Genomic DNA, 24,801 nt, shown 5'->3' with positions numbered 1-24,801 from the left:
CATGGGTAAAAGTATGCGGGCTAGTCTTATTCAGTGGGTTTAGGGTTTACATAGCATTTTCATAGCCATTTGTCCTTGATAACGGCGCTCACAGTTGACGCAAAATGTTCTTAATGACTAGCCTTTTTCTAGCTTTGTCCAGTCGAGGGCAGCTGAGAGCAGTGGCAGCAAGTAATCGGCTGCCGTTATCACTCAACAGTTCCAGAGTCCAAGTGTGGCATGTTGTACACCACTCCAGCTAATTTGATTGTTAGTTAGCGTGTGGCTACATTTACAAACCCCATATCCGGCAAAGGCTCAGATTGTACAAGCAATAATGGGTTGTTCCAAACTTGTTTCTCAAAGCAAGATTACAAAAAGTGTAGTTTTTTTACCATCTACCGTACATAATATGGTAGAAAGATTCAGAGAATCAGAAGAAAATATCAGTCAGTGTAGATCACAGATGGAAACCACTGTTGAATATGGGTTGTACATACAGGGGGTCAAAAAGTATTTAGTCAGCCACTGATTGTGCAAGTTCTCCTACTTAGAAAGACGAAAGAGGTCTGTAATTTTCATCATAGGTACACTTCAACTATGAGAGACAAAATGAGAAAAAAAAATCCAGGAAATCACATTGTAGGATTTTTAAAGAATTTATTTGTAAATTATGGTGGAAAATAAGTATTTGGTCAATAACAAAAGTTCAACTCAATACTTTGTAACATAACCTTTGTTGGCAATGACAGAGGTCAAATGTTTCCTGTAAGTCTTCACCAGGTTTGCACACACTGTAGCTGGTATTTTGGCCCATTCCTCCATGCAGATCTCCTCTAGAGCAGTGATGTTTTGGGGCTGTCGCTGGGCAACACGGACTCCACAAATTTTCTATGGGGTTGAGGTCTGGAGACTGGCTAGGCCTCTCCAGGACCTTGAAATGCTTTTTACGGAGCCACTCCTTCGTTGCCCAAGCGGTGTGTTTGAGATCATTGTCATGCTGGAAGACCCAGCCACGTTCCATCTTCAATGCTCTCACTGATGGAAGGAGGTTTTGGCTTAAAATCTCTCGATACATGGCCCCGTTCATTCTTCCCTTAACACGGATCAGTCGTCCTGTCCCCTTTGCAGAAAAACAGCCCCAAAGCATGATGTTTCCACCCCCATGCTTCACAGTAGGTATGGTGTTCTTGGGATGCAACTCAGCCTCCAAACATGACGAGTTAAGTTTTTACCAAAAAGTTCCATTTTGGTTTCATCTGACCACATGATATTCTCCCAATCCTCTTCTGGATCATCTATATGCTCTCTGACAAACTTCAGATGGGCCTGGACATGTACTGGCTTAAGCAGGGGGACACGCCTGGCACTGCAGGATTTGAGTTCCTCTCGGCGTAGTGTGTTACTGATGGTAGCCTTTGTACTTTGGTCCCAGCTCTCTGCAGGTCATTCATCAGGTCCCTCCGTGTAGTTCTGGGATTTTTGCTCTCCGTTCTCATGATCATTTTCACCCCATGGGATGAGATCTTGACCCCAAGGAAGATTATCAATGGTCTTGTATGTCTTCCATTTTCTTACAATTGCTCCCACAGTTGATTTATTCACACCAACCTGCTTGCCTATTGTAGATTCTTCCCAGCCTGGTGCAGGTCTACAATTTTCTTCCTGGTGTCCTTCGACAGCTCTTTGGTCTTGCCCATGGTTGAGTATGGAGTCTGACTGTTTGAGGCTGTGGACAGGTGTCTTTTATACAGATAACGAGGTCAAACAGGTGCCATTAATACAGGTAACGAGTGGAGGACAGAAGAGCTTCTTAAAGAAGAAGTTACAGCTCTGTGAGAGCCAGAAATCTTGCTTGTTTGTTATTGACCAAATACTTATTTTCCACCATAATTTACAAATAAATTGTTTAAAAATCCTACAATGTGATTTCCTGGATTTTTTTTCTCATTTTGTCTCTCATAATTGAAGTGTACCTATGATGAAAATTACAGACCTCTCTCGTCTTTCTAAGTAGGAGAACTTGCACAATCAGCGGCTGACTAAATACTTTTTGCCCCCACTGTATATGGCACTTAGAGATGCTGTTCTGTTATGGTTAAGGGTCTTGCTCAAGGGTCCAACAGGGGCAACTTGGCAGCGGCCGCCCTCAAACAGGCAATCTTTGGTTCAATCCTATAGTGAGCATGGCCTTATCTTGATCTCAGACTATGTCGTGAGCTGAGCTGTTGCTGCTCCTAGACATTTCTGCTTCGAAGTAACAGCTCTAACTGGGTAGAACATGATGATGGAGGCAACCCACTGGTTGAAATGGGCACTATATGGTTTACACACACTATATGCAAAAAGTATCCAGACACCTGACCATAAATATGTTGGTTGTCCTATACCAAGATTGCATCCATAACAGCTTGCATCTTCAGGAAAGGCTATCCACAATATTTTGGTGTGTGTTTGTGGACAATTTGACCATTCAGTCAAAAAAAAGTAAACTGGATCAGCATTCCAGTTCATCCCACAGGTGTGCTTGAAATGTGTTTATGGACCTTAACCCTAACCCTAACCTTAACCCTAACCCTAAACCCTAACTCTATATTACTATATTTTATTCTTTCATTCATTTATTCATTCACTGTCTGTTTTACCACCACTTCACCTCACCCAGGTCACAGTGGGTCCAACTCAACGGGCGTGAGGTAGGAAACACCCTGGACAGGTTGCCAGTCCATCACAGGGCAAACACACTCTCAAAACTGATTAATTCAACTGGAAGTCTTTGGACTTCCCTCGCAGACAAGTAAAGGACCCAGGCCGCTCCATCTAGGAATCCAAGCCAAGACGACAGTGCTACCCACCGATACTTTCAGCCCTACATTGCATTAGACACCTACTAGGCAATCTACTCGATTAACAGAGACGTCTGGGGTAAATAATGCCACGAAAGGGCAAACCAAGGGCATCCTGTTCTCAGCCCAGCGTGTCGCAGGGAAGTCATGGTTTCTTATTATGACAGGCACAGCGTGCGCCCATCGTAGTAGTCGCGCTAATTGGTTTCTTCTCATCACGCAGCCCTGTTTCATTCATCTCTTCATCTCGTCGGCCTGATCTACAGATGCGAGGCAACCGGCTGCTAGCGAAGGCTCCAGCGCTCCCTTAGCTGGTGCCGATGGGTCATTAATCAGACCGGCTGTGACAGTTTCGAAGCACTTAATGATGATCCGCTTCAGAAAGCCGACTCCTGTCAAAACCACCCGGCGTGCTGCCTTATTGTCCTGTATGCGACCAAGCCTGCCATTAAAAATGAACAACTGGGTGACTGGGTTCAAATGCGAAGTTTTACATACTAATAAGTAATCGGATGAAAAATGCCTTCCAAAACCAGGGGTCACTTCTCTGAAGAGGCTTTCTACAATATTTTGGAAGGTCAGGCATTGGGCGTTGGACAAGAAGGACAGAACTTGGCTCCCAATCATTGTTCCAATTAATTCCAAAAGGGTTCATTGTGGTTGAGGTCTGGACCTTCTGCAGGCTAGTGAAGGTCCTTTACACCAGACTTGAGGGTACCAAAGGGAGCCTTCCATAGACGGTTTATTTGAATATTCCTGACCTGCTGCTCAATAATCTTTGGACTAATCATTCGTCTCTATTTCGTCCTGTCTGGAACATCCTCATCTGTCACACCAACCAGTCGCATGTTCTCCCTTACTGCATCCAAAAACCTCCTCCTGCCTAGTGGCTCAGTCCTCATCACCCTTCTCTCGATAGTCAAACCCACTCAGGTTGTCCTTGTTGCCTTGTTGTCCTGGATGCACCCAAGCCTGGCAGACTGGGTGATGGTCATGGAACCAGTGATCACCCAAAGGGTTCATTGTGGTTGAGGTCTGGACCTTGGAAGTTGGAAGTACGTGGTTTGATTGGATATACCCGACCATTTAGCAATCTTTAGGCTGATCGTTCGTCTTTACCCCTTAACACATTTCCTCCCTCACCTCATCCATAAACCTCTTCCTGCCTGGCAGACCAATCCTCATCATCTTTAGCTCCCCATAGATCTCGCCTCAATAATTAGCAAATAATTTCCAAACATTTTCGGCCACATAGTTTATTACTTCCCGTCCTGGAAGCGTTTTTGTTGGCTAGGATGAAGGTCTGCAGAGCCGGAAAATCAATTATCTACTCACAAGAATTAATCCTCAGTGTCAACGTGTGAATACTGATGCACTGTGGTGCAGCCTGAGCCAAAACCGAGCCACCGTCAGTTCGATATGTGTGAACATTAGCAAAGCCGCCGTGCATTGTAACTGCCGTAATGTAGAAACCCTATTTTGCCTGAAAGTGTCCCAACTTTTTTAGAAATAGGGTTTGTAATTTCATAGCTATGTACCCAACTGAGATGTATTAATGTCCTGGCTTCTGGTACATAAAGCTTCCGGTGTACAGCATTGTCCAGCCGTTCTGCGCTCCACCGTTTGACATTGGACGGTGGGTTGGCCGCTCAATATTCTGGGTTGATGTAGTCATTGAGATGGGCGTCTATCTTCTGAAGGCCACATTGATCCGTCACGCCGCTTCTTTAATGAAAAGCATGAGCTGCATGACAAAACGTTCGCAGATTTGTGGAGATCTACTTACCCATGCACTTCGTCATGTCTGTCATCGTGGAGCCCTTGTGTGTCTCTGGACCGTCTCCAACTTTAATGGCTTTGGTAATTCCACGTAAAAAATTACTTTTATTTTAATAGGATTGGCGTCCAGTGCATATAAAAGTCAGGGTCACAAACGGCTGCACAATGTCTACGCTGTATTGACTCCTGTATGATCTTCATGTTCAAAATAGTTGATTGTTTTCAATGATTTGGACTAGGGATGCATCAATACCATTTTTTCCCAACAGAGTACGAGTACGAGTACATGTATTTTTGTACTTGCCGATACCAATACCAATACCTATTTAGAATACCGTTTTTTTTTAAACAAAAACACACGTGAGAAGTGACGAGGGGTTTAATGATACCACGTCCAAAAATGCACGTCAACAAGTAGCGAGTGATCAAAGTGTTTGTGCGCTGATGTGATGAAATCAAGGAGGAAAAATAAATGAATCTGAGTGGGTTTGGCAACACGAATAGCATGGATTGTTCTGTAGTGAGTTGGGGGTTAATAAATATTTTTGCAATGTTGGTGTTTTGTTGTTATGTTTTGTAGAGAACGATCAGGTCAGAAATACTGTAAAACGTGTGTGTGTGTGCCGGTGTATTCTGATAGAAACTATATTATCCCCCTGTCCCACCTGTTTACACTCCTCTCCTGGTTCGACATGTCACTCATTCCCAGTCGCATATCTCAGATCAGATATCTGACGTGCTAGAAAACTCGATCCGGTCGGCGAGCGGTCGGCGAGCCGGTCGGATCGAGTTGTTGGATAGTTCACACTTAGCGATCGAGAGGCGAGTTTTGATCGCCGAGTGAACACAGAGTTGCTCCCGAGCCGGCAAATCTAGCGCCGACCAGTCGCCGAGCGGAAATCAGGGCAAAAATCGTGTAGTGTGAACTAGGCATAACGCAGCAACGTGCACTAGGCACACGGTATCGGATGTTTAGTATCGGAGCCTCGTTTGCGAGTACGAGTACAAGTTAATGAGCGCGGTATCGGGCAAATACCAGTATCGGTACTCATGCATCTCTAATTTGGACCCTTGGGTCAATTTCCAGACGTTTTCAAATGCAAAAGAAAAGTGACAGGTGTTCCGGTGTGAATGTGTTGAAGGAGTCACATGATCATTCATTCATGCAAGGTTGGTATATACCCAGGACAGGGTGCCAGTTTATCGTACAACACTACACATTCACATCCATCCATCAATAATTCATTATCAATCCATCCATTCATCATCTATCCATTTATCATCAATTCATTATCCATCCATCCATCCATCAATTCATTATTCATCCATCAATCCATCCATCAATTCATTATCCATCCATCCATCCATTCATCAATTCATTATCCATCCATCCATCCATTCATCAATTCATTACCCATCCATCCATCCATCCATCTATCCATCCATCCATCCATCCATCCATCCATCAATTCATTATCCATCCATCCATCCATCCATCCATCCATCCATCCATCCATCCATCAATTCATTATTCACCCATCATTATCAATCTGTCTGTCTGTCAATATATCCAAAAAATGTCCTGCAAGGATCAAGTATCCATCCGTGCATGACAAAACAAATGTAACGAGGGTTTAACCTCTCAATTCATTACTTTTAAGGGTGTGTGTAGGATGACGTCGGCAGCGTTTCTGCTTAGATTTTAGATTTATAATAGAATTTTATATTGCATTGCTTGAAGTGGTTTCTGTTGTCCGCTTACACGGACTGAGATTTCCCCAGATTTTCTGAATCTTTTTACCATATTATGTATGGTAGACAGTGAAAGATATAAATTATTTGCAATCTTGCATTGAAAAATGGTCTTTTGGAAAGTTTGGCACAAAGTGAGGAGTCATGACTTATTGTGGAATGTTATAACAATGCAGAGTCGTATACAATGCGTGTAAAATTCTGTCTGCATTTATTAACTCGTGAAATGAAACTCTGTAAATATCATCAGATTACACATGAATTCATTTTCATGAACGCTTCACAAAAATGTTCATTCATTAAAAAAACGTTTCATGCATTTCAGGTCAACTTAAATACAGAACCAGTCAAATAAATAATAATAATTACTGTATTATTATTATTATTATTATTAATATTATTATTAATAAAAAACACATTTCAGAGTTTGAGAAGCTGTAAAATGACACTGTTTACACAGCTTACTTGTTGTTGTTGCAGATGGAATAAAAACGTCTATTAGTAATATGATAAGCAATAGCGGAACAACATGTATCTTGGTGTTATGTATGTATCTAAATTAAAACACACATTGCTCGATTTACACTAGCATATCATTTTCAGTAACAAATATTCAGATATAAAAAATACAAATATTAATTTCAGTAAAAAGAAGAGCTTCAGAGAACAGGTGGAAATGCCCGAACTGGCACAAAGTTCATGCACATGGACCGTTAGGTTAGTATTCCTGTAATATATGTACATAATGACAAACTTAAATAAGAAGATATTCAGAAATAAAACAAAATAAAAAGAAATAACTCCTCGTCATTGTCCGTTTTAAATTCAGGATTACTCTCGGTCGTTCAGATTCCTCCGGATTGTCCGTGCTGGCGTACGTCTTAACCTGCTTCGTTTGTAGCATAACTAGGCTGGATTTGCAGATGAAATTAAATGAATGCGCCAATGTTTTTTCGACTTGTGCATGGATAACTTTCTACCTTATGCTGCATTCACACACTAATTACAGCATGACTACGAAACCTACAGGCTTTTTCTGCCTCTGCATCGATGTTACATAAGGTATCCAGGCAGGAAATAAAATTCAAGGCCCCCCGGCTGGCTAGATCCATGGGGCGGTTTTTATTCTCCTTGCATTCTTTATCCACTCTTACCTTTGAAATGCCCCAACCCATGTCGACAACAGTAAGGCTAGTCTAAGTGATAAGCTAAGCATTATTAGATATCATAAAAAGATCCCCAGTGTTGGTAATGACTCAAAGGGTTGGTGAGTTTACCATGTGTTTAAATGTATATATCTGACTCTGACAGTACATGAATGCAGCTCAGGACCACACAGCCCACCTACTGCTATCAATAAATCACGCCTTTATTTATCACCCCTGCCAGATGCTGTGATGAACCCTAATGTCAGACCCAGTCAACAGCTGCATTGGAACCAGGTCGGATGAAGGATGAAGGCGGCTCGTGTTTTCAGGATGGGTTTTGGTCAGAGACTCGCCAGCGGATTCGAAACAAAATCCCCCTAAATAAAAAACCCAGCACCCATTGACAGTCCCTCATCGCGTCCGCCTCAGTCTGCCTTCCGCAGCTCCTCAGACTGCTTACATGTCGGTCGCTCCTCACTGCTTACATGCACGGTCGCTTCAAACCGGTGATTAAATGAAAAAGGTTCAGGAGGCGTCGGGGGTGTTTAGACACCGGGGGACGGCTTGTCCGTCATCCCCTTGAGGACTTCGTCTATCCGGTCGTCTTCGATGACCACTGCAAAGGAGACACATAAATTACAGCTATTATTAATTATTCAGTAACTTAAATGAAACCAATTAGAAGGTAAATGTGAACCCACCTATAACCCTGTGGGTTAATAAAAATAATGGATTGTCTAGAGGCCAAGTTCTAATAAATCAATACATGTCACATTTCCACATATTCAACATATAATCATCTTTAAAATCACCCCCCCCCAGTAAAAAGTACAATTATTTTGTACAGTATTTGGTAAAAATAATAGAATTTCAGAGCCTTCTTAACATGTAATGATTAATAAACCTATGCAAAAACATATCATTTATATATATTTTTATTTTAGATTTTTATATTGTTTTCTATTTTATATATATATTTGATATTTTTTATATATTTTTTATATTTTATACATATATATTTATATATTTTTTATATTTTATATGTACATATATTTTATATATTTTTCCTATTTTATATATATATATATTTTCTATTATATATATTTTTATATTTTTTATACATATATATTTGTTTTATTTTTCTTCTATTATATATACAGTGTATCACAAAAGTGAGTACACCCCTCACATTTCTGCAAATATTTCATTATATCTTTTCATGGGACAACACTATAGACATGAAACTTGGATATAATTTAGAGTAGTCAGTGTACAACTTGTATAGCAGTGTAGATTTACTGTCTTCTGAAAATAACTCAACACACAGCCATTAATGTCTAAATAGCTGGCAACATAAGTGAGTACACCCCACAGTGAACCTGTCCAAATTGTGCCCAAATGTGTCGTTGTCCCTCCCTGGTGTCATGTGTCAAGGTCCCAGGTGTAATTGGGGAGCAGGGCTGTTAAATTTGGTGTTTTGGGTACAATTCTCTCATACTGGCCACTGGATATTCAACATGGCACCTCATGGCAAAGAACTCTCTGAGGATGTGAGAAATAGAATTGTTGCTCTCCACAAAGATGGCCTGGGCTATAAGAAGATTGCTAACACCCTGAAACTGAGCTACAGCATGGTGGCCAAGGTCATACAGTGGTTTTCCAGGACAGGTTCCACTCGGAACAGGCTTCGCCAGGGTCGACCAAAGAAGTTGAGTCCACGTGTTCGGCGTCATATCCAGAGGTTGGCTTTAAAAAATAGACACATGAGTGCTGCCAGCATTGCTGCAGAGGTTGAAGACGTGGGAGGTCAGCCTGTCAGTGCTCAGACCATACGCCGCACACTGCATCAACTCGGTCTGCATGGTCGTCATCCCAGAAGGAAGCTGACGCACAAGAAAGCCCACAAACAGTTTGCTGAAGACAAGCAGTCCAAGAACATGGATTACTGGAATGCCCTGTGGTCTGACGAGACCAAGATAAACTTGTTTGGCTCAGATGGTGTCCAGCATGTGTGGCGGCGCCCTGGTGAGAAGTACCAAGACAACTGTATCTTGCCTACAGTCAAGCATGGTGGTGGTAGCATCATGGTCTTGGGCTGCATGAGTGTTGCTGGCACTGGGGAGCTGCAGTTCATTGAGGGAAACATGAATTCCAACATGTACTGTGACATTCTGAAACAGAGCATGATCCCCTCCCTTCGTAAACTGGGCCTCATGGCAGTTTTCCAACAGGATAACGACCCCAAACACAACCTCCAAGATGACAACTGCCTTGCTGAGGAAGCTGAAGGTAAAGGTGATGGACTAAACCCAATTGAGCACCTGTGGCGCATCCTCAAGTGGAAGGTGGAGGAGCACAAGGTGTCTAACATCCACCAGCTCCGTGATGTCATCATGGAGGAGTGGAAGAGGATTCCAGTAGCAACCTGTGCAGCTCTGGTGAATTCCATGCCCAGGAGGGTTAAGGCAGTGCTGGATAATAATGGTGGTCACACAAAATATTGACACTTTGGGCACAATTTGGACATGTTCACTGTGGGGTGTACTCACTTATGTTGCCAGCTATTTAGACATTAATGGCTGTGTGTTGAGTTATTTTCAGAAGACAGTAAATCTACACTGCTATACAAGTTGTACACTGACTACTCTAAGTTATATCCAAGTTTTATTTCTATAGTGTTGTCCCATGAAAATATATAATAAAATATTTGCAGAAATGTGAGGGGTGTACTCACTTTTGTGATACACTGTATATATATATATATATATATATATATATATAATATATTTAAAATATTTTTTCTATTATATATATATATATTTCTATTTTTTATATATATTTATTTTATGTATATTTTCAATTTTTTTCCATTTGATACATATTTTCTATTTTTTATATTATTTAAAATATATATTTTTTATTTTATATATGTGTGTGTGTGTGTGGTGTATGTGTATATATACATTTATATACACCAGATTACAGGGGCTTCTAATCTTTCATTTATTGGACTGTTATATTGAACATTATTTATTTATTTATTTATATCAAATATGCATTCCGTCCTCATATCATTTTGCTTCATGATTTATTGCTCTGTAAACCTTTTTAAAATTCTAATAAATTTATAATAAAACATGCATTCATAGGCAGCATTTTTAATACGCCTAATAATGCTTTTTTTTATTAATACACAATTTAATAAACGAGATCTAATGCTCAAGGAGTTGTTGTTCGAATACTTTGAATATGAAAGTTTTTTGCACATTTTTCACCAAATTGAATAATTTTTTACATGTTTTACAATAGAAATAATAAAGGTTGTTGCATCATTTTAATAGATATAAAAATGCTTTCTAGAGATAAACATTTTTAATGGTTCCAAATATTCTTTATCAGTTTCTGCACAAAATATTTAAAAGAAAAAGTTGTCAATTGTTTTCACCAGATCGAAACCTCCTGCAGCTTTTCACCAGCTTAAAGGTTTTGTGCATCTTCCTTGCACCAAATATTAAACATTGTTTTGTACAAGTACAGATCGAGGATTTCGATTTGAACCCTGCAGAATTGTATTTGTCTGTACCGTGTGACGCACTCACCGTGTTTTGCTCTTCCGATCTGCCCGAGTTTCGGTGGCCTTTTCGACTGAGACCCCCCGAAAAACGAGTTCGTGTCCTGCAGCCGACAGCTGAATGACATCTGGCTGACCTCGTCGTCCCCGCCGTAGCCGTTCATCTTTCCCTCGCTGTATGGCAGGACCTCGGACATGTCGAAGAGAGACGGTGCTCCTGATGTGCGACGACGGGCGCGAAACGATGAGATACAGGTGAGGGACTGATCCGGCTTTGTTCCCGCGTAAACTCCTGCAGTCTGTTCAGGCAGAATGAGCTGTTATGGTCACTGAGAGAGGGAGCGCGAGCGAGAGCGGGAGAGAGAGAGAGCGACAGCGAAAGAGAGAGAGAGAGTGATGTGAGCTCAGCTCAGCTCTAGTGGAAAATGAAGGGAGATCCCGAAGCCCAGGAACACCCGGGCGGAAAAGTGAAGTCATTCATCCGGGGGTTTAAAGGCGAGGGGTGGGGGGTGGATTACATTAGCAATAACTGGACAATCAAAACCCCTGTGTAGCATCTATAAGCACCTATGAGTGGTTAAAAGGTTCCTCAAGGGTTAATTCCCTTTGTAATTAATTCCTTTATATATAAATTATATACAGATTAATACCTGGGAGCCGGTTTTTGCCATTTTTACTAGCAACCTACCTGGCAACCTACTTACCCGCTCATCCAACGATCATAAACGCAACATTAAGAACAACAACGATACTTTATTAGTCAAACTACATCTAATAAACATTGTATTACTAATAACAAAGCTAATTTTAAAACAATATTGACCTTTTACTGAGCTAAATGCTAACACGATGCATACAAAATTAGCAAAACAAACACACACAACAAGTGAACACTAGGATTACATTAATAATTGGGCATCAATTCAGCACTGGGGGTTTAATTTCCCTAAAATGTAACCCCTTTGGAGTCCATACAGATAGTTCAAGTCAAAGGCTTACAATAGAAGCATACAAAGGACAGCAAATGCGTTTCCCGCCATTTGCCATCTTCTCACAAAATGCAATACTGCACCGCCATCTTCTGGTTCTCTGCTAAATTGCAGAGACAGCAATAAATGTAAAGTATTTTATTTACATTTCGGCTAAGTGGTTGTAATGTCGCAGTGACCGTAGACAAGGTCACTTTTTCTCTTGAACACAGATTAAACCCAGAAGTTTACATACAATTGTAAGGGACATCAATGTAGCACAGTGGTTCTCAACGTGTTTTTCCTAGGACCCCCCTTTAGACAGGTTTTGATATTGACAAAAGGTATTGTTTCTACACAAAAGTTTTGCTACATAGTTTTACATGCGCCTACAACAGATAGCTAGTTTCTTCCATCCCAGTGTTGTGGTCAACACCTTAGCTTGTCATTAAAAAAACAAGCTAGGCTTTTTATCGCGTTGTTGACTTTTTGTCTGGAGATGCCTCATCAGTTTGTGGCCGAGGTGCACCTACGCTCAACGGAAGTTCAATAAACCTGTAATGAAGGTGTGAATCTTGGTATTTTCTGATTTTGGTCGATGTAGTCTTTCTTTACTGCTAATGCTTGCAGAGTTTGTATGACTGGTAGGAGCTTCTTCAACCGCGACAGGATCTGCATCAACAACTGGATCAGAATCATTTGTGGTTGTCGCCCGTTAAACGTTACGCATTACACAAGGTGTAGCTTTCTGGCTAATCACTGTAAGCACTGCGGCTCAGTGGGTAGCACTGTAACCTTAGATCAAGAAGGTCCTGGGTTTGATTCCCAGATGGAGCGGTCCGGGTTCTATCTGTGTGAAGTTTACTTGTTCTCTCCATGTCTGTGTGGGTTTCCTCCAAAAGCCCAAATTCATGCAGCCAGGTTAATTGTAGGTACTCAGATTATCCTGAGTGTGAGTGTGTGTGTGTTTTTGCCATGTGTTGGGCTGGTGACCTGTCCAGGGTGTTTCCTATCTTTTACCCAGTGAATCAGACCCACCATAACCTTGAATTTGATAAAGCAGTGATAAAACAGAGTAATTCCATTCACATTAAATGAGTACAAGAAGAGTAGCCGCTCAGGTGGCGCAGAGGTAAAGTACGCTAGCACACCAGAGTTGGGGTTTCGAATACATCGTATCGAATCTCAGCTCTGCCTTCCGACTGGGCTGGGTGGCAGCATGAACAACGATTGGCTGTTGTTCAGGGTTAGAGGGTAAAAAGTCGGATCATAGGTCCTCATAACTGGTGCAACTGCGGCCCCTGCTGGCTGACTGATGGCGCCTGAGGAATAATGCTGATGGGAGTGTGGCCCTCTGTACACAGTGCCCATCGGTGTATGAACTCGACTCGTGCAGGTGAAAAATGCAGCCTGTACTGACTGTACGTGCCGGAGGGGGCGTATGTCAGTTTAGAGGCATCCTCAGTCAGCGGTGAAGGGTTGAATCAGTATAGAGGACGCAATCAGGGAAATTGGACACGACTAGATTAGGGGAGAAAACGGGGGGGTGGGGGAGTACGAGAAGAGTGGAGGCTGTTATAACCCCAAAGACTAATAATGACCATAGTTTTGGAATGTCCAGGTCAGGTGTTTACTATTTCAACATGTTTGAGTGACCTATTACAATTTTATTTCATTTATTATGTAAACTTACAAATTCATACCATGATTCCTGCAATAAATTTTAAAACATTGGGACGGGACAGTGTAAGACTTTGGAATGATCAAACATGTCATTAGGTAAAGCTATTGTGATTGGGTATAAATGGAGCTTTAACCAAAGATTCAAAGTACAGCTCAACATTTCTCGACATCTACAGTGCATGATATTGTTGAAAGATTCATAAAATCTAAATATGTCAAATACAACATGTTGGCAGTTTAAAAATGCAACATGTGACAACCGGGACTCCGGCAAGAATGGTAACATTTCCACTGCATGTACAACAACTGGTGTCCTCAGTTCTCAAACTATAGGGACGGTAACGAACCACGGTGGTAAACAAAACCCTGTCCCAAGAACAACCCAGAATTTTAAATCAATACAGATTATTGCTGTATACTGTATGTTTTTTTTAATTTTTTTTAACTAGGTTGCTAGAGACCCCACCGCCGACACCTCGCTACAGCTGAGCGGGGGTGAGTTAGAGATCCTGTGTCTATTTATTCTCGCCGGATTTACTCGGCCACCTGTCCGAGTCACTCCAACAGAGATCCACACGATCCCAGTACCAACAGAGCAAAGCAACAAAACCACACAGAAATGCAATCATGAGGTCGGTTCTAGCCCTGCTGCTCGCTTCATGTTCGCTTTTCCTCTTTTTGTCAGGTAGGATGGATTATTTGAACTAAATTTAACCTAAAATGTAAGTGTGTGTGTGTTTCCATATGGTTGCTATAGAACAGCTGTGCTGCTTTAAAAATGTCAAGATTTTGTCTCGAATGCTTTGGTAACTGCTCGGCCACATAAGTAATGAAGTAAAAATATATACTGAAGTATAGAAATTTTAAAATATATGTTAAAAAAGAAAATAGAGATTAAATAGAGATTTAATCTAGAAGTAGGAAAATAGAAGTAAATTAGTAGTTATTACATATAGTATACAGTACAACAAAATGCTTGTTCTGCATATCACAGCTTGTTTGGAAGCCGTGGTCAGAGCGCAGGGTCAGCCATTGTTCGGCGCCCCTGGAGCAGACAGGGTTAAGGGCCTTGCTCAGGGGCCCAACAGGGCGGCGTAGCAGAGCCTGGATTTTAACCCGACAGTCTTCCAATAGGCTACCACCTGTAGACGTTTTACCTCTCAGGGAGTCCCAGGTATTTAACTTCTAGTGGGGTTGTCACTCTAGTGGTGTTGGTCCTCAGAGTCGTTGCCTCACCCTGCCAACACATGGTTAGGATCAACAGTGGCTGCATAGCATAGCCTGGATTTGAACCAACAGCCTTCCAATTGACAGCCCAAAGCTCTACCCACTAGGCTACCACCTGTAGACGTTTCACCTCTCAGGAAGTCCCAGGTATTTAACTCCTAGTGGGGTTGACACTTCTGAGGTGGTCCTCAGAGTCATTGCCCCACCCTGCCAACACATGGTTAGGATCACAAGTGCGACCACAAGGTGCAACTCATTTGAGAGCCTTGAGACAGGGGGTTAAACCGCCAAGGTGGTTGACAGTTGGTTAAAAGCATGTTATTAATTTTCTATTAATAATAAAATAGTCTTGCAGCAAGAAGGGCCTGGTTTTGTTCTATGTAGAGTTTGTTGCTCTGGTTTCCTCCCCTAAGTCCAAAGACCTGCAGTCAGGCTATCCTGAGCCAAACTAAGGTAAGTGTGGGTGAATGTTTGCGTTTGTGTATCTGCCCTGTGATGGACTGGCGACCTGTCCGGGGTGTTTCCTGCCTTTCGCCCAATGAATCGGACCCTGCACGACCCTGATCAGGGTAAAGCGGTGGTAAAAGAGACAGTGAATAATATATCAGGCTACAGCTGCTGAACATTATACATTATGATTCATGTTCATATCTACGTACAGTATGCAGTGGCCGAAACGAAGAAGAGCGTCTGATCCACCACCTGTTTAAAGCGCGCGGATACAACAAAGAGCTGCGACCGGTGGAAAAGAAAGATGACACCGTTTTGATTTACCTGGCTCTTACTCTATCGAACCTCATCTCTCTGGTAAGTGCGTTAGTCCCGTTGTCTACAGTAGACCATTGTTTAAACAAAAGGAAGTATACTTGGTGGCAATCTGGTCCCACTGTGGTTTACAAGATGTAATGTAAAGCCTCCACAAGGGGGCGTTTGTGTGCAGGTTCATTTTGTGTTTGTGTCAGTTAAAATTTAATCATTTAATTATTATTATATTTCCCTGAATGCAACCCATGTTTTGGTTTGAAAAACCCTGGTCTGGACTTCCCCTTGAATACAATAATATAAGTTTTAGGCATCATTGCATAATATTTCATACTCGTGACTGACTTTGATTTCTTGTTGACAGAATGAAGTGGATGAAACCTTGCTGACCAATGTGTGGATGGAACATGTGAGTATTTTTCTGTTAGCTTGTGGTTCACCATGCCAAAACAACGACCTAGGAAAGGTCATTGCATAGGAAATTAATAACTGATAACTGATGCAATTACGACCTCTGCTGGCTGATCTGGCTTCTGCACAAAGACAGGGGATAATGGAGATCAGTGCGTGACTCTCTGTATGCAATACGGGTCTCCATATGAACCCACATTGTGCAGGTACTGCACACGTGTCGGAGGGGGCGTGTGTTAGTCATGGCTATTTTTTACCTGTGTGCAACGGGTGTGGCTGAAAGACCCGAGCTCAAAAATCAGTAGGGTGTCAACAGACTTTTAACCATCTAGTGTATATCTCTAACATATTTACCTATACGTTTATATATTTTTAAATACGCCTCATCATGTGTAGGGCTGGACTGACCACAGACTTTCCTGGAATACGTCGGAGTTTGACGACATCGAGGTTTTACGTCTCCCGTCGAGTATGGTGTGGCTTCCAGAGATCGTACTGGAGAACAAGTAAGAGAATGTGTTGATGTGTTTGACGTTCTACTGTGATGAAGCTTCCAGTATGGGATGAATGTTGATGGTGCTATTAAGTCGCAGTCTGAACCTCCGTAAAAAGTGCAGCACAGTGTGGATTGTGGATGCAATGCACCGCTCAAAATCTGGCAACCTTTGGGTTATTCTAAGCCCTTGACTGGCCAATCTACTGTTTAAATAATACACTTCCTTAACAAATATTTAATTAATACATAATTAAATAATAATAATAATTATTATTATTATTTGTAGTTGTTGTATTAGTATAATAAAAACAATAATTGTTGTTAATAATTTTAATAAAATAATAATGATTATTGATAATAATAATAATAATAGTTGTAGTAATTATTAGAAGTAGTAGTATTCAATTATTATTATTATTATTATTATTATTACAATAATAATAATAATAATTATTATTATTATTATTGTTATATTCATATTAATACAAATATTCATAGTAATAATAATAATAATAATATTTAGTAATATCATTGTTTTATTATTAATAATATTTTATTAATAACAATCTGGCAACCTTTCGGTTATTCAAAACTTGAGTGCCCTTGATTGGTCAATCAGCTTCAACAAAAATGAAATAATTCATGATTAAATATATACAAATATAAAATAATGGTAATAATTATCATTATTAATAACAACAATAATAAATAATAATTATTATTATTTATGCCAATCATAAACAGTTAAAAATAGAATATGCAGGCTGTTTAATGCTTTTTATTAATAGGGCTACATTAAAAAATATATATAATATGAAACTCGGCTGTGTCTCAAATCGCAAACACAATTCTGTATAGTGCTCTCAAAATAGTATCCTTGCCATAGGTTGAATCTAATTTCAATATATTGGATGTTATTTGGAACACAACCGCTCTCCTGTGCTTTGTGTGCAGCCTGACACAGGGACAGGGAGTCCCAATGTGGCGAATCTAATATATTGTTATAAGTTTATGATTTGTTCTCTCTTAGCAATGATGCCCAGTTCCAAGTTGCCTACTACTGTAACGTGTTGGTGTACCCCAATGGTTTCGTGTACTGGCTTCCTCCTGCCATCTTCCGCAGCTCTTGCTCCATCAACGTCAACTACTTTCCTTTCGACTGGCAGAACTGCACGCTAAAATTCAGGTGTGCTGCTTGTATTGAACAATTCCCAAAGATGCACCCTCCACTATATTTCACAGTTTGGATAAGGTTTGCTTCCACTCATCCATCCATCAGTATTGTCTCAGAAAAGTCATACAAAACTGATTCTCAAGCCCGTTTACAACCGTTTTTAAGTGGGAAAAAAACTAACAAACTTTGTTTGTTTTATAAAAGAGCATTAAACATAAAAAAAATCTGCTGACCAATAAGAACATAGCTTTAATTGTTAGCTATAGTATATTTGAGCTGCAAAAGCTGAATGATTTATTTATTTGTTGCTATATTAATTTATTAATTATTTATTATATGTATTTATTTGATTTATTTATCAGTATATTGATTGATTAATAATTTATTATTTATTTATTTGTTGATAATTTATTAATAATTAATTGATTTATTAATATGTTAATTTATTATTTATATGATTTATATATTAATTTATTGATTATTCATTGATTTGTTTATTTATTTGTTGATATATTCATTTATTAATTATGTATTAATGTGTTTATTTTATTTATTTATTAATATATTAATTGTATTTATTGATATGGTAATGTATTAATTTATTTATATTATGTATATATTATATCTATTGATTATTTATTGATTTGTTTATTTATTTGTTGATATTAATGTATTAATTATTTATTAATGTATTTATTTGATTTATTTATTAATATATTAATTTACTGATAATTTTTTTATTTATTCATTTGTTTATAATAATTTATTGATTATTTATTTATGTTGTGTTATTTATTTAAATTTATTAATTTATTTATATTATTCATATATTATTTTATTGATTACTGATTAGTATATTTATTTATTTGTTGATATATTAATTTATTAATTAATTTATTTAGTTTATTTTTTATATATTAATTTAATAATTAATTTATTTGATTTATTTATTCATATATTCATTTATTTATTATTTATTATTTACTGATATGTTTATTCATTAATTTACTGATTTCTAATCAATTTATTTATTCATATTATTTATTTATACATTATTTTTTGATTATTTATTTATTTGTTTCTGTATTTGTATATATATTAATTTATTAAGTTATTGATTATTTATTGATTGATTGATTTATTTAGCTTTTTATTTAACTTTTTTCCCTACAGTGGTCACCCAGTATAAACATACTCTGAGAAAATGTTGTGCTCTTGGTGTGATTTTGCAGTTTGTCAACTCCAAATGAAAAATAGAGAACATGCAAAATGTTCTCAGTTTGTTAGCCATTTAGAAAACACAGATGAAAGAAATAGAAATGATTAATTTACATATTAAAAAACAAGCTCAGTTCCGAACTTGTTCCTCAAAGTCATCCCTTGTTCCCAACTAAAGCAATAAAAAATTATAACCTGTGATTTTGTCAAACGTTTCAGCTCTTTAACGTACAACGCCAAGGAGATCAGTCTGAATTTGAAAGAAGAGGAAGATCTAGAGAACAAGAGGAACTATAAAGTGGAATGGATCGTCATTGATCCTGAAGGATTCACAGGTAAGCGTGACTGACCCATTACTTAATTATCTTCAGCATTTTTCTTTCTTTCTTTCTCTCCTTGGACCCTTACCAGGCTGACGGCTCTTCCTTTTTCTCTCTATGTCTCAGAAAATGGAGAATGGGAGATCGTTCACAGGCCCGCCAGGAGAAACATCTACAGGAGCATCCCGATGGATAGCAACAAGCACCAGGACATCACTTTCTACCTCATCATCAAACGCAAGCCTCTGTTCTACATCGTGATCATCATCATCCCCTGTGTGCTGATCTCCTTCATGGCCTCGCTGGTTTACTACCTGCCTGCTGACAGTCAGTAAACTCAGATGCTTCTGGCTTCCAGATCCTTCTGGAAATATCAAGTACAATAATGATATTAACTCAATCTAATTCCAGGTGGTGAAAAAATGACCCTGTCCATCTCTGTGCTTCTGGCCCAGTCTGTCTTCCTGCTGCTGATATCACAGCGTTTACCCGAGACCTCCATGGCAGTGCCCCTCTTCGTCAAGTAAGTCCACATGAAATACAACAAACAAAAATATAAAAAATTATTTAGAAATCTGTATGGGGTATGACTCTTGTGTACAATGTGGCTGTCGCAGGTATCTCATGTTCATCATGGTCCTGGTCACTGTGGTGGTTTTGAATTGCGTCATTGTGCTGAATCTCCATTTCCGGACTCCCAGCACCCACATCATGACCGATTGGACCAAAGAGGTTAGTGACCTAGCAAAGGACTTAAAAATAAGTTGTATACTATAGATATCATAGGGCAGTGCTGCTCATTTAATAATAATTAATTTATTTAATTAAAGCAAATACATTCATTTAATATATATTTAAATACAAAATATTACTGATTATTATTATATTTATTTAGGTAAATATGTTCATATTTATTTAAATATTTATTTATTTAAATATATATTTATATATGTATTTGTTTATTTATTTAAATATCCATTTATTTAGATGAATATATAGATAAAAGATTATTTATGTTATTATTTTATGTATTAATTAATTTAAAACATATATATACTCAATAATATTTATTTATTTAAGTAAATATGTATGTATGTATTTAAATAAATATCCATTTAAAATTGTTAGATATGTATTTGTTTATGTATTTAAATATTTATTTATTTAGATGAATATAGATAAAATATTATTTATTTACCTATTAATTTATTTTTTAAAATTATATTCAAGTACTTTTTAAATAAATATTTATTTATTAATTTATTATTTTTTAAATTAATTAAGCAAACATATTTATTTAATATATTTTTACTTATTTTAATATTTATTTATTTTAGTACATATGTATGTATTTATTTATTCATAAATGTAAATATATATTTAATTAATAAATAATTCTGTATGTATTTGTTTAATTATTTAAACATTTATTTAGACAAATACAAAGATAAAAGGAGATTATTTACTTACAAATGTATTAACTTATTTAAATATGTATTTGTTTATTTATTTTTTGGGTGGCATTTCATCTCATCAGCCATCCAGATTCAGGGTATAGGTGACGTATAAATGAGGATTTGACACATCTTGTACCTTCATTTAGTTGCTTATACTTTACATCCTATCTTTACCCAGTTCTTCCTGGAACGCCTGCCTCGTATTTTACACATGTCCCGCGGAGCAGAGAGTGAACCCACGTGGGACAGGGCGCTGCCACGGCGCTCCAGCTCTGTGGGTTACATTGCCAAGGCTGAGGAGTACTACAGTATGAAGTCCAGGAGCGAACTGATGTTCGAGAAGCAGTCTGAGAGACACGGCCTGGCAGCAAGACCCACCCCAACTGCAGGTCGGTTCCGTACGTTAAGTTCTTAGTGTTGGTATGGCACTCTTTTATTTACATTTCTCCCGATGTCCCAACTCTTTTGGAACTAAAAATTGAGAGAACTGAATGGCAAATAAATCTAAACTCTTTGCAGTGTACAAGCCCGGGACGGACTCTGACGTGAACGATCAGCTCTACAACGAGTTGAAGCCGGCTGTAGAGGGAGCCAACTACATCAGCAAGCACATGCACGAGAAAAACGACTACAACGAGGTGAGTGGGACGTTCAGCGCGACAGAATTCTAGTCCTAAACTCAGAAAATGGATGTTTGTATATCAGTTGCTGGTTACATGTGGTCTGATCATCTTGTTAATACTGAAAATGTTTGGACGTTGCTTCTTCTTCATGAACAGTTCTGTTGTCTGTTGTTTATTTGTGCGTTTTATGTAGCTAATTCTGTAAAAAAGTTCAATTTCATTCTTTATTTATTGAACACAAGCTGTGGGCGCCCTCCACCACACTTCACGGTTTGAACAAGGATTTGATTTGGTGTCTGATTAAATATTTATTTAGATGAATATATAGATAAAAGATTATTTATTTACATATTAATTACTTTATTTAAATATATATTCAAATACTTTTAAAATAAATATTTATTTATTTATTTATTTATTTTTAATTAATTAAGCAAACATTTTTTAAATTATAAAATATATTTTTATATCATATATTAAGATATATTTATATATTTACTTATTTTAATATTTATTTTAGTAAATATGTATGTATTTATTTAAATAAATAATTATGTATTTGTTTAATTATTTAAACATTTATTTATTTAGACAAATACAAAGATAAAAGGAATTTTTTTACTTACATATTTATTAACTCTTTAAATATGTATTTATTTTATTTTATTTTTTTTGGGTGGCCACCCTATAAGTGAAATGGCACCCTCCACCATGCTTCACGATTCAAACAATGATTTCATTTGGTGTCTGATTTCTATTGAAATGGGCTTACTGCACAGGACCTTTAGTGTTTTTTTACCTCCCTGACCAAGGCCCTTTTCAAGTGGATGCCTAATTTGGCCAGACATCCAACTCTAGAAAGGTTTAGGGTTGTATCAAACTTATAATAAGTAAAATTTGCATATATATATACACCAATCAGCCATAACATTAAAACCACCTCCTTGTTTCTACACTCACTGTGCATTTTATCAGCTTCACTTACCATATAGGAGCACATGCTGTTCTTCAATGGTCAGGACCCCCACTGGACCACCACAGAGCAGGTATTATTTAGGTGATGGATGATTCTCAGCACTGCAGTGACACTGACATGGTGGTGGTGTGTTAGTGTGTGTTGTGCTGGTATGAGTGGATCAGACACAGCAGCGCTGCTGGAGTTTTTAAATTCCATGTCCACTCACTGTCAACTCTATTAGACACTCCTACCTAGTTGGTCCACCTTGTAGATGTAAAGTCAGAGACGATCGCTCATCTATTGCTGCTGTTTGAGTTGGTCATCTTCTAGACCTTCATCAGTGGTCACAGGACGCTGCCCAAGGGGCGCTGTTGGCTGGATATTTTTGGTTGGTGGACTATTCTCAGTCCAGCAGTGACAGTGAGGTGTTTAAAAACTCCGTCAGCGCTGCTGTGTCTGATCCACTCATACCAGCACAACACACACTAACACACCACCACCATGTCAGTGTCACTGCAGTGCTGAGAGTAGTCCTGTGGGGGTCCTGACCATTGAAGAACAGCATGAAAGGGGGCTAACAAAGCATGCAGAGAAACAGATGGATTACAGTCAGTAATTGTAGAACTACAAAGTGCTTCTATATGGTAAGTGGAGCTTATCAAATAGACAGTGTGTGTAGAAACAAGGAGCTGGTTTTAATGTTATGGCTGATCGGTGTATTTTGACCTTTTCTTTCTTGTAACATCAGGAAAAGGACAACTGGAGCGGGATCGCTCGGACGGTGGACCGCCTGTGCTTCTACATAGTGACCCCCGTGATGACCTTAGGAACCATCTGCATCTTCCTGATGGGTATCTACAACCACCCGCCCCCTCTGCCTTTCGAGGGAGACTCGTTCACTTACAGAGAGGCCGACCGGCGCTTCCTTTGATTCCCTGGATAGTCCCTAGAGGATTGTGAAAGTGTGTGGACACTATATAGGTGTATAAATGAGGGAACACTCTTTCTTGTTTCAGCATGGTCACAAATGCTCTTTTTACTAAACGGGGACAAATTCCCATAGACACTCTTTCCAGAGTCTTGTGGAAAGCCTTTGCAGTCGAGTGGAGGCTGTTATAGTCGCACAGGGGCCAATTGTTATCGTTAATGCACATGGTTTTGGAATCAGGATCTCAAACAAGGTAATACTCAGGTGTCCACATACTTTTGGTCAGATAGTTAAAAGCAGGATTCCTTTATTTACATATGTGCATGGTTTCTATGGCTTTCTTTTTTCTTTTGCATGATGACATTTTTAACGTGTGCTAAATGTATTAATAATGTACAATAAAGTACCTGAACTTGCTTTGTTTTTATGTATTTTTTAAATACATAATGGAGATCTGTGTGACTCTCTGTGTGTGATACGGATCTCCATATGAACCCAACTCTTGCAGGTGAAAAGAAGCAGTTGGTACTGTGGACGTGTAACAGGGGTGTGGAGGTCTACAGCTGTAGAGGAAACAAAATGCAATCAGGTTATTGGATATGACTAAATTGGGGGGAAATTAGAGGGATAATGGAGATCGGTGCGTGACTCTCTGTGCACGATACGGATCTCCATATGAACCCAACTCTTGCAGGTGAAAAGAAGCGGTTGGTACTGTGGACGTGTAACAGTGGTGTGGAGGTCTACAGCTGTAGAGGAAACAAAATGCAATCAGGTTATTGGATATGACTAAATTGGGGGGAAATTAGGGGGATAATGGAGATCGGTGCGTGACTCTCTGTGCGCGATACGGATCTCCATATGAACCCGACTTGTGCAGGTGAAAAGAAGCGGTTGGTTCTGTGGACGTATCAGAGGGGTGCGGAGGTCTGCATCTGTCGAGGAAATGAAATGCAATCGGGTAATTGGATATTACATTGTGGGGGAAATTAGGGGGATAATGGAGTGTGTGACTCTCCGTGCGCGATACGGATCTCCATATGAACCCGACTCGTGCAGGTGAAAAGAAGCGGTCGGTAGTGCGGACGTGTCAGAGGGGTGTGGAGGTCTGCAGCTGTAGAGGAAATGAAATGCAATCGGGTAATTGGATATGACCAAATTGGGGGGAAATTAGGGGCATAATGGAGATCGGTGTGTGATTCTCTGTGCGCGATATGGATCTCCATATGAACCCGACTTGTGCAGGTGAAAAAAAGTGGTCAGTACTGTGCCCATGTCAGAGGGGGCGTGTGTTAGTCAGGAGGGAAGGTCTGCAGTGGTAGACGAAACGAAATGTAATCGGGTAATTGGATATGACTAAATTGGGGGGAAATTAGGGGAAGATCGGTGTGTGACTCTCTGTACGCGATACGGATCTCCATATAAACCCGCCTCATGCAGGTGAAAAGAAGCGGTCGGTTCTGTGGACGTATCAGAGGGGTGTGGAGGTCTGCTGCTGTAG

The 24,801-nt window shown here is 39.1% G+C and overlaps 2 protein-coding genes across 2 annotated transcripts; one reads left to right on the top strand and one right to left on the bottom strand.

Annotated features, from left to right (window-relative positions):
* Nucleotides 1–6,562: 6,562 nt before the first annotated feature.
* On the bottom strand, nt 6,563–11,479 carry camk2n2 (calcium/calmodulin-dependent protein kinase II inhibitor 2). Its single transcript, XM_062985710.1, has 2 exons — nt 11,104–11,479; nt 6,563–8,120 (listed from the first exon to the last, which is right to left on the bottom strand). Exons 1-2 carry the CDS (start codon nt 11,270–11,272, stop codon nt 8,050–8,052), a joined length of 240 nt encoding a protein of 79 aa, XP_062841780.1. The 5' UTR covers nt 11,273–11,479; the 3' UTR covers nt 6,563–8,049.
* chrnd (cholinergic receptor, nicotinic, delta (muscle)) lies at nt 11,271–23,676 on the top strand. Its single transcript, XM_062985221.1, has 13 exons — nt 11,271–11,330; nt 14,176–14,411; nt 15,562–15,760; nt 16,080–16,124; nt 16,523–16,632; nt 17,653–17,808; nt 19,234–19,349; nt 19,461–19,661; nt 19,746–19,857; nt 19,952–20,066; nt 20,970–21,180; nt 21,311–21,429; nt 23,121–23,676. Exons 1-13 carry the CDS (start codon nt 11,271–11,273, stop codon nt 23,301–23,303), a joined length of 1,863 nt encoding a protein of 620 aa, XP_062841291.1. The 3' UTR covers nt 23,304–23,676.
* The last annotated feature ends 1,125 nt before the right edge of the window (nt 23,677–24,801 follow it).

Source organism: Trichomycterus rosablanca, chromosome 23, assembly GCF_030014385.1.
Source record: "Trichomycterus rosablanca isolate fTriRos1 chromosome 23, fTriRos1.hap1, whole genome shotgun sequence".
Classification (NCBI taxonomy): Eukaryota; Metazoa; Chordata; class Actinopteri; order Siluriformes; family Trichomycteridae; genus Trichomycterus; species Trichomycterus rosablanca.
The sequence above is the reverse complement of the archived record's forward strand: the minus strand, read 5'-3'. Positions and strand labels throughout refer to the sequence as shown.